We start from the raw sequence: 16,368 nt of genomic DNA, 5'->3' as shown, positions 1-16,368 counted from the left end.
TCAAGTATTTTTCATTTTATAACTATCGCTACCTCTCCGCTACCACCACAGAGCTATAAGTCAAGTTAATAACCCAACTTTTATTGCCAACCAATTTAAGGCACAATTTAAATGCAATTGACTTTTTCAGAATACACAAATATTCTATGGTACAATAAGATATACTGTAGAAAATTTCATAAAGATCGGTTAAGAGAGAAACAAAGTTATATGCAAAAAAGTTCCCTTGGCAGGGTTCGAACTCGCAACTAACTGCATTACTTGCCGACGACACTACTCAACCGCGACACAGCTAAAAAAAAAAAAGAACAGGTAGGGCTCGAGCTCGCGACAGACTAAACCAGTTGCTTTACCTCTACTCAACAGCCACACCAATAATTAAGTGTTATTGAGAAAAAAACGAATTTGAATAGCAGCACAAAAACAATCGAAATGGCAAGCTGTTGATAGGTATCGAAGCAGACGCGCATGCATGTGTTTGTGTACATATATACAGAAATTCTTGGAATTTCAGGTTCAGGGCATAAAAAGCATCAGCCGCAGCGACTTCGAGCGCAGAGCGATATGCGGCTTCTTACTGAACGTTCGGCTTACAAGGCCGGTGGTCGGCTGCCACTCCCAGCAGTCTAACTCTATCTGGGCACAGTAAAATGGTCTCAGTTGCGATAAATAGCTATACGATTGAAGCATTATCTATGTATCTATGCATTGTATGGTTAGTGATTATAGTCAATTCACACTGAGCAACATTTAACTTCTAACATATTCTGTTGGGTAAGGTTTTTCCTTGCCAACATCTTCTCATTTATTTCAGCATCTCTGAGAGATGTTCCTATCCTAAAAAAATGCCATTCAATACAAAAATGTAAACAAGTAAAAGGTTCTAGTCGGGAGCTCCCGACTAGGGGATACCCTGAACCCTCTTCTTCCAACATCAAATGCATATAAATATTCTATTTTAGAAGCTATATGTCAAGTTTGGTGACTCTAGCTTTTATTATTTACCAAAATTGTTTGTTTATTATTATTATCGGTTCGGCCTCAAACTCATTGTCAAAAATCATTGCTAAAAATCATTTGAGGGGTGTTTCGCACTTTTTGGAAAATCCATCCCTTCTTGGTGAAAATGGGTGTGAAAGATTTGGTGGGTGACGTTTCGCGCTTAAATTTCAAAGATTTTTTTGGTGAAGTTTTAGGTTTTCTATTAGTATTAAAGTTGTTTGTTTACTGTCTGATCAGGTTCAATATTACTAAAGCTTTTTGAGAACATTTATTTGCTATGGGCAAGACCGGGTTATACCGGCTAGTATTGAATAACTTCACCCAGATATACAAGTTTCAGTGAAAAATAGATCAATTTAAAATTTTCAGTCAAAAAAAGAAACAAATTGGCCCGAGTTGGGCACGTTTGATTAAGCAAGTTTAAGTCTTGAATAGAAATGATAAAGTGTTGATTTATTTTGTTGACATATGTATTAAACTTTATAGACATCATGCCCTCGTTGAAAATGATATGAAAGTTATCGACTCCGAGATACCCGTCAGCACTGTTGACCCTCCTACATCAAAACGCTCCAGAGTTGACCATCAAGTCGATCTGGTCGGCATTGCCCATGAAAGACCTCAAGTTGCACGGGACAATTAACAATTAATATTAATCTCAGGTAAAGTGTGGTGCGTAGTGGTACGAGGCGGCGGCCCGCCGCCTGTGTGAGCACTTATGGCTGTTGTGTTTGCGTGTCTTTAGACAACATCAGGTTGGTAATGCCCGAAATATTCATCGAGCGCCGAGTACACACTCGGCCGCTCTGGATATATGCAGCTTTTCCGTCAGGGCTGTCCGCACGAGAAGTGGGTGCGCATGTTAAACTAACAACAGGGTAACAACAGGTGCCACTGAGCCTCGGAGCGATCTTGAGCAGCTCGTGGAGAAACCCATCGGTATACCCTGTAAATTTAGTACGAGGCTTAACCTTTTCGAAACACTTCCCCCTCTCTAAGCACACCTGGTAAGACTGAGATTTGTACCCCGGCCAGTGCTCCTTTACATTATATCATTTATGTCTAAAATTGAATTCTAGGGTATTACGGTCGGGCATACACTAACTAGTGCATCTCATACTCTGTGGTAGGCGAGATGCTTAACACGTGCAAGATCTAGGGGAATAAAATGTGTGCGTAATCGAAGGCACAAAGCCCATGGGAAAATTAAAGGCCAGCTCGCCAGACCGACGACTCTGAAGCCACCCTTTCACACGGATGCACATACCCGCACTGCAGCCAACATCGGCGATAAACGGCAGTTGAGATATCTCGGCAGTGGTACAGTGGGACGAATTCAGCTCACGCGCGCTGAAAAGCTAAATTCGTCAGTACAGTCGGCGAAAGCAATATCAACGAGTTTGTTTAATAAAAAAAAGGAATGATCATTGGAACAATAAGAACGAACAAGTACAAGTATATATTGAATGAATAACGGCTAAAAATTAAAAGAACATCAAGTGCGTTTTTATATTTTTTTAAATTTTAATTCTTTGTGGTGGGCAAAAAAAAAAAAAATGAGAAAAAAAGAAAGAAAAATGGAACAAAGACAAACACTTAAAAAATATGTTTGATATTAAAGTGAGATAAATAAACCTACGGAACGCGAATAACCCACCCACTAACCACGAGAACCTAGCTAGAGGCCACCAAGGAAAAAGGCGACACGACGGACACCTAGAAGGAGTACGAAAACATAAAATTAAGTTAGCTGAGTGCCAAAATCCGAGGGTAGGCCCATGAACTCGGGCTGGAAAAGGAAGTGCGCGTGGAGCTGCGTGAGCGGCTATCGACTTACGTACAGAATGGCGGCCATTCCCCTAAATTGGGGCTCGGATTGCCGAGTTAGAGTCTCAATATGCCAAAACAATATGCCGCCATCCTGAAACGTCCCAACCCACGTTGGCGGACGACCGCGTCAGAAGTCGAAACCAGAACTGGGGAGCTCACAACTGTAAGAGCGTCCACAGATTCCGACCCTAGCTTAGCCGTCACGGGAGAGGGGAGGCTCATGACATGCACGGAGCCCACCGAACGAAAGCGATCAACGCCGAGATAGGGCGGACCCCTGCTGAACCGAGTAGTCTTCTTTCTGTTCCTGACGCCAATAACATATAATATATATGCATATAATATTAACAACCCTCGTAATTAATAACCTTCCCCTGAACCCTGTTAATTATTATTATAGTTTATTATTATCAAATTATAATTATATAGACTTCCAAGCGAAAATCCTTAAATGAACCATGTGGGTTTAGACTGGACTAGAGATTAGAGTCCAGTTTAGAGCAGGCGATAGCTACTACTGACACCTCCAGCATACAAAAAATGTCCCAATAGTTTTGACTCGTGTCAGTATGCTCCAATTTTGATAAGAGGTAAATGGTTGGATTGAGGTATCATGCGAGCCGTGCCGAGAGTAATACCGCTGGGTGGGGGGTCACTTTTTAAACTAGCCTTGTCTCAAAAGGAACGTCTGCATACCTGGCGCCCTCCGGACTGGGTTACCCCTGCCCGTATAGCGCGGATCTCTGTGTACACGGATCGTCTCTTTACACTCACTTATGGGACCGAGAGAGAAACCTAAGTTTAAAAGTAAATAGTAGAATTGGGTTCCTGTATTCCACCTCTACATCAAAGACAGCGGCTTCAAAGCCTGGCCAATGTTCATCGCGGCAGCAAAGGTGGTACTATGACCTGCTAGCACGCCTGGTGCGAGCAAGCCCGCAACCCCTTCCGAACTTGGGTTTGATGGGTTCACACTAACGCCTCTTGGAAAAAAGGAAACCCTTATTAGTAGGTTTGTGCCTCCTTCCGATGCAGGAACTACTGCATATTCAAGGAAATGCGGTAAAAAAAAAATACATCGGCAAGCGGCAAAATATGTACAGAATAATCTAGCTGAAACCGAATGGCCACACGTTCTACTTGCCTACCATAACGTGGGACATAAAGACACCTTGTCACCTGGTGGACGCAAAGGTCCTCTTGGAGGATATGTACAACGTCGGCGAAGTCAACTGAAGAGTGGTGGAGGGATTATTTTAGATATATGTGTAACAGATAAACACCCACCACTGTAAAGGAACTCCTCTTCCTCCTACTCCGCCTGGCTGAAAGTAAGGTTCTTGGATTAGAAAATCCTGACAACAAACTCTTAGTGACTCACACTACAACAGGCTTGGAGAGATTCAGCCGCAGTTGTCAACACAAGACTTCTACTTGTAGACGTAACGTAAAAGTCGTAAAGGAGACACAAATATTACCCTTGCATGAAGCATTCATTGGTTTTATTCCAGTTATCCATAGAAAAATTGAAATATTGTATATAAATTAAGATTTAAATGATAATCCTCGCGGATTATCTATATTTAACTTTATTTGGGTAATAATAAATTTTAAAACACTAGGCCGATACGCCGTAGTGAGTGAGTTAATTTACGCGCGAAGTCTCTGGGCCGATGTGCCTCAGTGAAAGCCGCATTAAAAACTAAATTTACAAAAGATTGATCAAAAATACCTAAGCTATTGTGTGCTTTCACAACGGCCGCTAGAATGCTTAGCTTGCGCCTCGTGCGCTGCCGTCGTGCAAGAACATCCGGCCCAGAGCTATGTCAGCATCTGCGGCTGGTGTTATGTTGCATTTTGCTGACCCCTGTTAGCTCGTAAGAACATTCGGCTCAGTGCTATATCAGCATGTGGAGCTGGTGTCGCTGACCTCTGTTAACTTATATATTTAATTAAAACATAACTTGGAACACTCCAATCTATTAAAGTCCATTAACCTGAGAGAGGTTTACTGGTCAAGATTAGTCGCAATCCTAAGACAAAACATTCTAGAAATATCACCGTGCGGTCCTCATACTGTAGAATACCTACTGTAACTGGTTAAGACCTGCAGAGAAACCGTGCTTGCAATGTTTTATGCTCTGAAGGAAAAAGAAAACCCCATAATGCTCACTGCAAGTAAATTATGCCCACAAAAACTGCAAAGAATCGTTCACCATGCGAAAAAAGACAACGCGGATCAACTGTATCAAAAAGTCGCCAGACAAGCCAAAGGAATCGAAAGGCTCAAATTTATACCTGAAAAAGATGTAACTACAGATGCCGTAAGGTTACGAAAAACGCAAAGTGATTGGAATTGGAGACAAAAACATTGGTAAAACTGCGCGTCTGTATCTTACAGTTTCTTTTCTACTTTGGCAATGCCAGTTATGTATACAGATATCATTTAAAAGTGAATGTCCTGGTGAAAATGTAATATTTTTAAATTATTTAAGGGACTCATGGTATTCTTTATATTTGAAACACAAATACATTAGTGCTTTTTATCGAACATGGTTCAACCATTTATGATAGGTCTAACGAGATATTATTCGAGTCCTAGATTGAAAAGATAAAGTTACGATTTAAAAAATTGAAGCACTTTTGCAGGGAATGTTACGATTACAAATATTTTTCACTTTTTCGAAGTATAATTAATGATTTGGGAATATGTGGAATACCATAAACAACACTACGAACTGTCCTGCTCGAGCTTTAGCCAAAAACATTAATTGGCAATATTAAATATATACAATTCCATCTGACGGGGACGAGCTCTCTCCCTTCCAAAAAAAACGAGCTGAAGGAAGCGGGGTCAGAGTTAGATTTGTTACGGCTTGTTGGCTCTGCGGCCACCTGTGGCTATTTAGCCCATGTTCAGTAGCAGTAAACTTTAGCATACGCTAACAGGTTAAGCCGCCGGCCAATCACACATTCACATAAGTTTGAGAGTCACAGATTTACTTATAATTATTTAAGTTGATTTAAAAATCGATTCAATTAAAAAATAAACTGAAATAAAACAAACAAGTAAGAGGTTTTAGTCGGGAGCTTCCGACTAGGGAATACCCTGAACCCTCTTATTCCAACACCAAATGCAGTTCGCGCAATGTACATGTTTGTAGTAATAAAGATACTTAAAAAAAACATAAAGTTCCCTCCGCAGGGTTCGAACTTGCAACTAACCGCATTACTTTCTGACGAATCTACTCAACAGCCACACCAATAATTAAGTATAATTGAGAAAAAACCGAATTCAAAAAGCAGCACCAACAACAATCGCAATTGCAAGCTGTTGATAGAATTCGAAGCAGACTCGCATGAATGTGTATGTGTACATATATACTGAAATTCTTGGATTTTGCGCTTGTTGACGCTGACACGAGGAAAGTCAAAGCACGTTTTCTTTAATAACGTTTGTGTTTCTTAAGCGATCTCGATGAAATGTTCTACAGCACATCTTGTTGTGCCATAGAATATTTGTGTATTCTCAAAAAGTCAATTGCATTAAAATTGTGGCTTAAAAAATGTGGGCAATACAAGTTGGGTTATTAATAGCTCGATGGTGGTAGCGGGTAGGTGGCGATAGGTATAAAATGAAAGATGCTTATATATTTATAATAATTTAGAAGCAACATATCAAGTGTGGTGACTCTAGCTCTTAATAATTACATAATTTTCTCAAAACACAGGATATCGATATCGATGTTAATCAATTGGTTAGAAACGGAGTACGTTATCGATTATCGGAACTCAATATGCGCAGTCACTAGGAGGACCTACAGCTAAAATTTATCTAGCTCTTATAGATTCTGATATCCTTGCGTTCATACATACGGACGACAGACAGACAGACAGGCGGACATGGCTAGATCGACTCAGCTATTGATGCTGTTCAGCCTTCTGCCTGTTATATACTTTTGCACATAAACATTATACCCTTTTTACCCATTTTTAATGGGTTTAGAGTACAAAAACGAGATTAATAAAAAATTGGTTAATTATTATTATTTAAACTAATAAAATCATAAAAATACTATAAAACTGCACAGCATACATACATACAAACACACCTCCCAGCAGTGCTTCGCCTTCCAAGAGGAAACATTCCTAATCGAACAATTTTATAAGCCTTTTCCTAATGTTTGTGTATAATGATAATACGCTCTACGATAGCGAAAAATGTAACCACTTGATTTTGTATCGTTCTAAGCCACATGATTTCGTAACTAGCTGGTGATGCTTCAGTCACACTCAACCATTTCAAATGAACGACCGACGCATCAAAAAGACTCCTGGCCGAAGCCAGCTGGACCTACGTTCAATATTTCAAATCTCTAGCCCTTATAGGTTCTGAAATCCTTGCGTGCGTACCTACGGACAGACGGTCAGATACACGGACAGGCAGACGGAAAGAAAGTATAGATTTGTTTGACGCGGTGTGTGCCCCATGCAGGTTCACTACCACGATGTTTGCCACATGTGTGACACATAATACAGTGGACAGCAACAAAGCGGTGGCAATTGCACTCAGAGACCCCTGATGTTAGTCGAGCATAACATTTCCCCTTAGTAAGGGGCGAGGCCTATATAAAACCTTTGCTGGTCTCAGAGTCTCTAAAAACAACAACATAAAAAATTGACTTGAATTGGTGGGTAGTTCAGATCGATTTATTTATTTAATTTATAGCTATCGAGCGGGGCGGGCTGGCGATATCTATAAAAGCTATTCAGCGGTGGCTAAACTTTGATCGATCACGACGACTAAAGGAAAAGCAAGGCGCTTCATTTCAGTATTACAAAATTTGGGAATTATATCATATACTTATTTCTAGCTAACGTATAGGTGGCGAAATTGGTCGAATTCGCCCAAAAACATATATGTTAATTAGTGCTAGTAACTTAGTACTTTATAATTAACTCCCGAATTGGCTAATCGCACTCATGGTGCTGACGCAGCGAATGCCTCAGTTCTGCGTCCTGATTGTAATGGTCAGTGCAGCGTTTTGCTTATGAGAAAAAACTGAGTTTGTTTCAAGGCTATAGCTTATGCCCGCTGGTGGGTTCAGTTTCCGTTTTGTAGAAATAGCTTAAATCGATACTCGACCTATAAGTAAACATTTCTCTGTCACTTGCCGGAGCCACAAGGCCAGAATTTATACAAATCAGGTCGAACATCGACTCACGCTGAAGCACGGCACAGAGAAATCAACAGCAAATATTGAGCATGACGCCCATTACTGGATTCCATCAGAGGTCCAACTGAATTATTGGCGCCCTACTGAAATAGAACCTCAACTCTATCGGCATGGTTAGCTAGGAAGGAAATATAGCTCCACACAAAAACATGTAAGTGGGTTGTTCAACAAAAGACCGCAAATCAAAAATAAAAACAATTTAATTGTTATTAAATTAATTCCGAATCGAATGGTGCAAGCTGTTATCGGCGAGTGTTTTATGAGTATCTTTTTTATTGTAATGAGACGTTCACAAGGACGAGGGGCTAGAGATATTCAGGCTGGGCGAAAACTGCCTCATGCAAAAATGGAACGAAGTGGAACGAAAGTTGACTCTCGTCGCAAAGTACATGATAGAGCAACGGTGCTCAATGGACATAGACCCCTCAATGTCACACAGTTGCGCACGTACTTTGGAAATGGCCAAGCCGCTAATACTCAGGCTATAATTGTACAGGGACAAAAACGATACAAACGTATGACAGGTCAGAGGCGGTTACAGCCGCGGTAACCAAGGATCGGGATGACTCTGACTCGACATATGAAAACGAGTTGTTAAACTTTTTTGGGAACGCTCCCGGCTACCTGGAAACAAATAAGAATCCTAATAGCCACAGGGGAGTCCAAGAAATATATTAAGCCTGTAAAAAAGCAAAGAAATGTAATTCCGGTCACTTGCGTTAGTTAGCTATATCCATGGTTCTAACCAAATCCATCCGAAGTGATGAACATCTTCGGTTCGACAAGACCGTAAAAAAACTCTTTCTCCGTAAACGGTGAACACTATGAGCTCTGTCAACATTTGTTCAGATTGAAGAATGCTGGAAACAATGAACAGATTGGCAAAACGCTAAACGCTTACGTGGATAACGTTTTAATTTTTTCTGAGAATGAAAAGGATCATGTAAGGCACTTAGAATGGGATTTAAAGTGCGTGTGTGACGCTGCCAGGAAAGTTTCTAGAGAGAAGACTTATGTTTTTCAAACAAAGCGTAGAGTACCCTGGGGTTATAGTCATCATGAGCGGCGAAGCCATACAGAAATATCCAAAACCGAACGGCAATTGGAATGCCGTTGATCGAATTTATAGAAGAAGCGCATGAATGTGTGTCTGTACATGTATACGGAAATTCTTGCAATTCGCTCTAGCTGCCACAAGCACTTGGGCAGCCAAAACACATTTTCTTTAATAACTGTTGTGTTTCTCAACCGATCATGATGAAATTTTCAACAGTAGATCTTATTGTGTTATCAAATATTCTCAATTCTCAAATCTCAAGTCAATTGCATTTAAATTGTGGCCTGTATTGGTGGGCAGTATAAATTGGCCTATTTACCTGATTTGTAGCTATGAGGTAGTAGCGGGGTGGTGGTGATAGCTATAAAATGAAAGATACTTGATATATATATGTATATATACTAGTCCTTTTTATTTACCAAAAAAAAAAAACAGGATTTCGATATCGACTTTTTCCCATTGCTTGGAAACGGGCCAAGTTATCGAATATCGGAAACAAACTCATACTGCGCAGGCACTAGGAGGACCTACGTTCATATGTACGGACGGTCAAACAGACGGACATGGCTAGATAGACTCGGCTATTGATGCTGATCAGGAATATATATACTTTATGTGGTCGGAGATGCTTCCTTCTGCTTGTTACATACATTTGCATAGATACATTATGCCCCTTTTACCCATTTTTAATGGGTTTAAGGGAAATGTATAAAATTCAGAAGATGTCATATTTAGATTTAAGGAAACTATTCGATCTAATAACCGATGCTTTTGACTACGGTGATATACGGTATTGCTACAAGAGAGCCTATCAATATTTCAAGAGTGTTGAAAGAAAGTAAAACACACTATGGTACCAACAAAGAATTAAATATTAGTCTTGATTGCCGTGATAGAAAAGTGTGCTGCCTAGGGTAATCTTTTTTCCAGTGTAATGCCAAGATATCTGTGGTTTGTAGCTTGTGGTATGAACTGGTCATCAAAAAATACGCCTGGACAGATGTTGCGCCTTAGGGTGAATATTCCAAAGCTTTGTCCAATCCTGAATTAGTATTGCAAGTCGTCTGAGGCTGTGTACTCACATTATATGCAATTATATTGCTGTGTCATCGTTATATGTTGCAATGAGCATATTTGGAGGTGAGTCGGTATTGTGCCAGATCTGACTCGACATATCGGATGTAAAGAGTGTGTATAGCACAGGCCCTAGCACACTTCCTTGTGTAGCACCACCTTTTATGTGGTTTCTTTTCGAGAGTTCACTCTTGACAGATACAAAAAAGGTTCTACTGGAATGACTCTAGAATGCTATAATGTAGCGCTGGAAGCAGGTGTTTTAACTTGAATTTTAAGTTACATTCCATACTAGGAATGTATGCTCTCATTAAGGGGAGGGTGGTGCACAAAGACAACCTCAAATAACGGCTGTTCCACGACACAAAAGAAAATTTAAATAGATAAGTAATAAAATTAAGAAGGATTGTAAATTTAATTCCTTTTTTCCTTGCAGGTTTATTGGGACAATTTTATTCTTCCTAGCGAAGGTTAATGCTCCCGTGCTTATTATCTTCTGAAAATTTTGATATTTCTCCTCGAAAATGTTAAAAAAGATTCTTAATCGTAACAATCCTTTCAAAAGTACTTTAATTTTCTTCTTACGTATTTATATTGCGTTAGACTTATCATAAATTGCTTAGAAGTTTTTGACAATAAACACTAATGAGCAAAAAGAAGTGAAGACGATGGTTCAGATTCATCTGTGACAGATGAAGAGCAGGAGAATGAGTATAAGGTAGTACCTTCCTTAAATAGAATCAGGTGGCATCCTAAAGCGCCTAACTATCGTTACAGATAGTCAGAGTATAGCAGTTATTTTGAGAATCACAAATATATTTACGCAATAACCATTATTAATCTAATGTCTGTAAATTACAAAGCCAAAGATTATATCGCCAAAAATGTGTTTTTTGGATACAATGGGGGAGGCTACCAAAAAGTGAAGTGTTCTTGACCAGTGAATAATACACAAAAATCTACATGGCATATTTTATGCCTCTAGCTCTTATAATTTCCAAGAAGCAGAACAGGATTTCAACATTCCCATTATCAACATTCATTATCGAAACGGGGCAAGATGTTCACTAATTCGATCCGCTATGGAACACCTATATTGTAAATTTTAAGTCTTCTGTCATAGTTTCCGATATCGACTATGCATAGTCTGTTTCTCTGTTTGCTTCTGAAGTTAAGTAAAATTTCGAATACACACTTATGTAAAGGCGCGTCGGTATAAATGCTAACATTCTGACATGGGAAACAACGCAATTTTAGAATATATACTTATATATATGCTCGACAAAAAAATGTTAAGATCTTATTGTTAATCCCACAGGAAGCGTGACATAACTAGAGGGACCAAAATTTAAATGCTCCCACACAATTGGCCAGGGATGCCAGGAATATGAAAGAGTATATGTATATACGGCAAGTGGCGCATTAGTGGTACTTACCCAACAACGAGAGCAGACCACAGGCAAGCCAGATTATGAAGCTAACTCCAACGGAACCGGTGCGAACCAGTAAACCAGAAGGTGACACAAATATTCCAGATCCTAAGATAATAATAAATGTTATATTAATATGATAAGTTTGGAAAGAAGCATAAGGAATAAAAGGGAAAAATATAGGCGACAGCAACTTAATATTGCTTATTGCTAATATGGGCTGAAAGCTTCGACAGGTGAAATAAGAATACAAACACGAGGAAATTGTGTGTTATTTAAAGCGGCAATTTATTTATTTATGGCATGTCACAAAACCAATAATGTCTAAAGTCAAATGTGCAAAAAATAGAATTAGAATCGGTGCACAAAATGAAAATATGTATATATTGGTTGTGTACAATGTCTGTCGTTCATCGTTGGAGGTTGATATTTAACATATATAAATGTATACGTAAAGGTACATAGGCAAGAATGACTTTTTCTTTTTTACGATACCTCTAGATATTGTATCAAATATACAATGAACAGAGCGGTCTTGGGAAAACATACATATCGAGACTAGTTCATTTTATAATATTCAGTATCGAGTTTCTCTGCTGTAAACAAAAATTGCATACACACTATGAATAATTTTAAACAGGTTGTTGGCCTTGGCAAATTTATTCAATTTATTTAAAATCAATCAAGCAAGAATGTTCTACTGGGGAATTCCCACCAAGCAAATTGCCCAAACTTTCTCCTATGTTACTAACACTAAAAAAATCTGGTGCTACTTTTTAGAATTAGCTCTTATAGGTTCTGAGATCGTCGAGCTCATACGTACAGATGGATGAACGTTCATGGGGTTGGAGATGCTTCCTTCTGCCTGCTTCGGTAATAACAGAACAGAGTCCGTCGATATGAACGCTTCCATCTAGGAAAATTCCCAACGTAGACACAATATTAAAAATATATTTCCGTATGACAAGATGTTTTAGTGACTCGATTAGTGTTAACTCAATGTTGGTCATAACGACCAGCATGTATGTAGTACCATTACAATCGAATAAAAGCGACACGGTTAAGGCTTGACCTCGAAGGCTTCGGTCGGTCAAGCAGCTTCGCCCGGAAAGCCAATGACTAAACTCGACAACCAAACCAGGGATAAATTTGAGAAGGAAGGGACTTTACCAAAGAATTTTACTCTCGCAGATCCCTTTGACGGTTTTGTGATATAGTTTTTCGAACCGACAGGTTTTAACATATATACTGCCTACCACAAAAAGGCGGAGGTTAATTTTCAAACACACAAATACGCCTTTTAAGCCTAGCTGTTAGATTGAAGAATTTAACAAGCATTACAAAAAAATAAGAAGTGTTTCTTCGTTTTTTTTTTTTTTTTATGAATATTAATTGTATTGAAACATAAATAGCATACATTTTTATGACAACACAGTTGACTTAGAGGATATTTCTCCCAGCCTGGCTGCATCGCCACGTATGTAGTCGGGAGCTCTGGGGCTACTCCTATGTCGCAGTTGAAGGAGGTCCTTGACGTATCTTCTCTTGAGCCTCCTGACTACAAGCCTCCCAGCCAGGTCGCTTGCGAGCCGGTTGCAGTGTCGCTGCAAACATTCGTTGTATCGGTTGGCGAATGCTCCGAGGTCTCTGTGCAAGGTAGAATTTCTGACGTACCATTCAGCACCGGTCAATCGCCGCAAGGCCAAGTTTTGGAGTGTCTAAATCAGTCTTTGATTTGTCCGAGATGCAATGCCCCACTCTTCGATACTGTTTCGTCAAGTTTGCGCCACCACGACGTTGTAAACTGCTCGTTTGTAGCGAAGTGGCAGTGGGCTGTTGGGGCTTAGTAGCCAGTTGGCCTTGGCTATCTTAAAGCTACCTTTGAGAAGGCCGTCGATGTGCGCCGCAAAGGTAAACCTCTTACCTCCAGTACAATTCCAAGATACTTGGCGCATCTGTCAGGGTGAAGGGGGCTGCCATCTATTCACACTGCTGAAGCCTTGCCACGCCAAAGTGAGTAGTTGACCGCCTTGCACTTCGAGGCATTGAGCTTGATGTTCCACCTGCGTGCCCAGCTCTCAAGCAAGTGGATGTATTCCTAAGTACCGTCAGTGGCTTCGTACTCACAGTGGCCGGAGTAAAATATTGCCACGTCATCGTCAAATGTGGCCATCAAGTGTTTGCCTGGGGTGGCGAACTCGTGTAGGTTATGCGGAGTAAGGATGTCTGCCATGTAAGCCCGCCTTCTTATTGCGAACAGGAGAGACTGCTGTCCGGATTTTGACTTCGAACTTTCGCTCCATTAGATAAGAGTGCAGAGGTAGAAAGAAGGGGCGGGAAGACTCATCTTAATTTTCTGGAGCAATCCATCAATCCAGACTCGGTCGAAGGCCTGCTTAACGTCTACAAAGACTCCATAGCAGTTGTCCTTGTCGTCGTAAGCCTTAAGAATATGGTTAATCACTCTGTGACAGGTTCACAGCGCCATGTCCACCACTGAAACCAAATTGGTGAACAAGAAGAATGGCCATGTGATCCATAAGCCTAGCGAGTCGGGCAACAATCGGTCTTTCCTAGACCTTCGACAAGGAAGGCAGGAGACTGATCGGCCGATATGACTCAGGTTCATATTCCGGCTTGCCAGACTTATGGATCAAAGGGATCGTCGCTAACTTCCACTGGGCAGGAAAGTGTTGCGTCCTTAATATGGCGTTGAAGGTCAACGTTATAAAAAGGAGCCCGAGCATTGGCACGGCCTTCAAAGTGATATTTCATATTCCATCATGGCCCGGTTCTTTAGCCCTGGGAAGGACTTTGACGACGTTGATCACCTCCTCCAAACGGATGGCGCCGATAGGTGGTGACCTCTGAAGCGGAGACTACAACGCTCGGGTAGTGTCATCGAGCTCTTCTGGGGAGGCCAAATCGAAAGGTGTGAACCTCCAGATGGCTGGCGAAGGTATCAGCTTGCTCTTCGTCTGTAAGGCAGTATGTTCAATGGGGAGAAGAAGGGGGACGGTTCTCCAGGGTTGACGCTTCAGATTTTTAGTTGCTCGCCAGAGCGAGTATCCTGAGTCATGGGTATAGTCCATGCTCTCCAACCTTCTGGAGAAGGATGCGTCTTTGTGTCTGCGAAGGGCCTCCTTGAGTTGCCGCTCTGTTCTTCGCCAGTCCACTCTGTCCCACGTATGCTGAGTCGTCTGGAACCTGCGTCTACACCGCCTCTTGATCCTGAGCAGGTTGGCTATATCTGCGGGCAGTCCGTTGCCAGCACTACCCAGCCGCCTGGCAACTGGTGGGTGGGGTGTCTTCGGCTGCTGCTGCGCGAATCTTTGCGTTAAGCAGCTCAATAGCGTCCTCTACATCCAATTCAGTGCCAATTTCAGTATTGAGGTGTATACTATCACTTATCTGCCTCTGGAAGACGCCAAGATCAGTGTGTGCGTTGATCAGCCTCGGTATTGCGCAGACCACTCTGGCCTTGCTCTCCAGGGTAACTATCATAGCCAGGTGATCGCTCGGGAGGTCCCAATCGTCAGCGATTTAAAGGAGCTGGTCAGGGATTCCTTGGTAGATGGCGAAGTCTATGCAAGACGGAGTGCCTCTGCTGGCAGTACGGGAGAATCTGTGGTCAGTACCTTCGCTTGGCGAACATTGCTGCTATTTGCGCTCCACAGCTAGTGATGTGCATTCCAGTCGCCTCCCATCAGATATCTGCTTCCACCCGAGCTGAGTATGACGTTGAAATTATCAGTAGACGTCTATTCATTTGGCCTGCAATAGACTGCTCCAAAGTCCACGCTACCAGCATCAGTGGAGACTTCCACAGTCAAATAATGGTAAACACGATTATTGCGGGAAGTCGACCAAGTTACTCCGGACGAGGGCAGCGCAGCCGCCATTAGCTGAGTGATTTCGAGTCCAGTGTACAGGGTACGCCTCGAAGCCATAGATTCTGGGGAAAGTAGAACCGTTGGTTCTAGTTTTTGACAGCTGAATTATTCCGATGGCGTGTTTTTGGACCACAGCCTCCACCTTTAGTACATTCCTTCCATGCTGTGTTCATTTTGATAGCAACGCAGTCAAAAGGATAAGGATTTGCTGTAGCATGCCCAAAACCTGCTGTTGGATTTCTGCCATCCTCTCCTCGTCCCTCCTAGTTTCCAGATGTCAGCAATTTATGTAGCCTAGCTTGTGATGGTCCTTCTCGCCGGCTAGCGCTGGGGGCGCTAAAAGTTGGGTTCTTCATGAAGAAATAAAATTATAATGGTCTTAATGCGAATGCTGTTAGACTTGGAAGGATCTCATTTCACTGTTGAATATCTCAAACTGAAAGACAACCATGTCGCAGACGCCTTATTCCGAATAACAATCGAGGAATTCAAAAAAAAAAAAAAAATAAGTAGCGAACATTGAAACCACCTCAAGTAATGACGTTGAAAACAGTTCGTGAAATTATAACTTGACAAAACGAGAACAGAGTATAAATTAAATGATCTGTATTCCAATAGAAATTTCTATTCAGGTCAATTCTTCCAAAGGCCACACAGGAGTTTCTAGAACTCTGCGGAAGATAAGACAATATTATTACTGGCCCGAACGACACAAGCAGTGAACAAATAAATGAAAACTTGTTTAAAATGTCAACAAGCTAACACAACTTTGCACACCAAAAAACACCGACAACGATAACACCAATGCCACCAAATCATTCGATACGATACTAATTGACACCACG

General features: G+C 41.2%; 1 protein-coding gene across 6 annotated transcripts in view; it reads right to left on the bottom strand.

Moving 5' to 3' along the window:
- Window positions 1–16,368, bottom strand: part of LOC115765114 (b(0,+)-type amino acid transporter 1) — a 94,095-nt gene that overhangs the window by 8,756 nt on the left and 68,971 nt on the right. For all 6 annotated transcript variants that reach the window (XM_030708504.1, XM_030708503.1, XM_030708505.1 and 3 more), the window contains one exon: window positions 11,637–11,738. In XM_030708504.1, coding sequence (XP_030564364.1) covers window positions 11,637–11,738 — 102 coding nt within the window. The remainder of the gene's footprint in view (window positions 1–11,636; window positions 11,739–16,368) is intronic.

The sequence above is a fragment of the Drosophila novamexicana genome, unplaced genomic scaffold, assembly GCF_003285875.2.
Source record: "Drosophila novamexicana strain 15010-1031.04,08,12 unplaced genomic scaffold, DnovRS2.1 tig00000932-arrow-arrow-pilon, whole genome shotgun sequence".
NCBI lineage: Eukaryota > Metazoa > Arthropoda > Insecta > Diptera > Drosophilidae > Drosophila > Drosophila novamexicana.
Note: the sequence above shows the minus strand (reverse complement) of the source record. Positions and strands in the feature narration are given on the sequence as shown.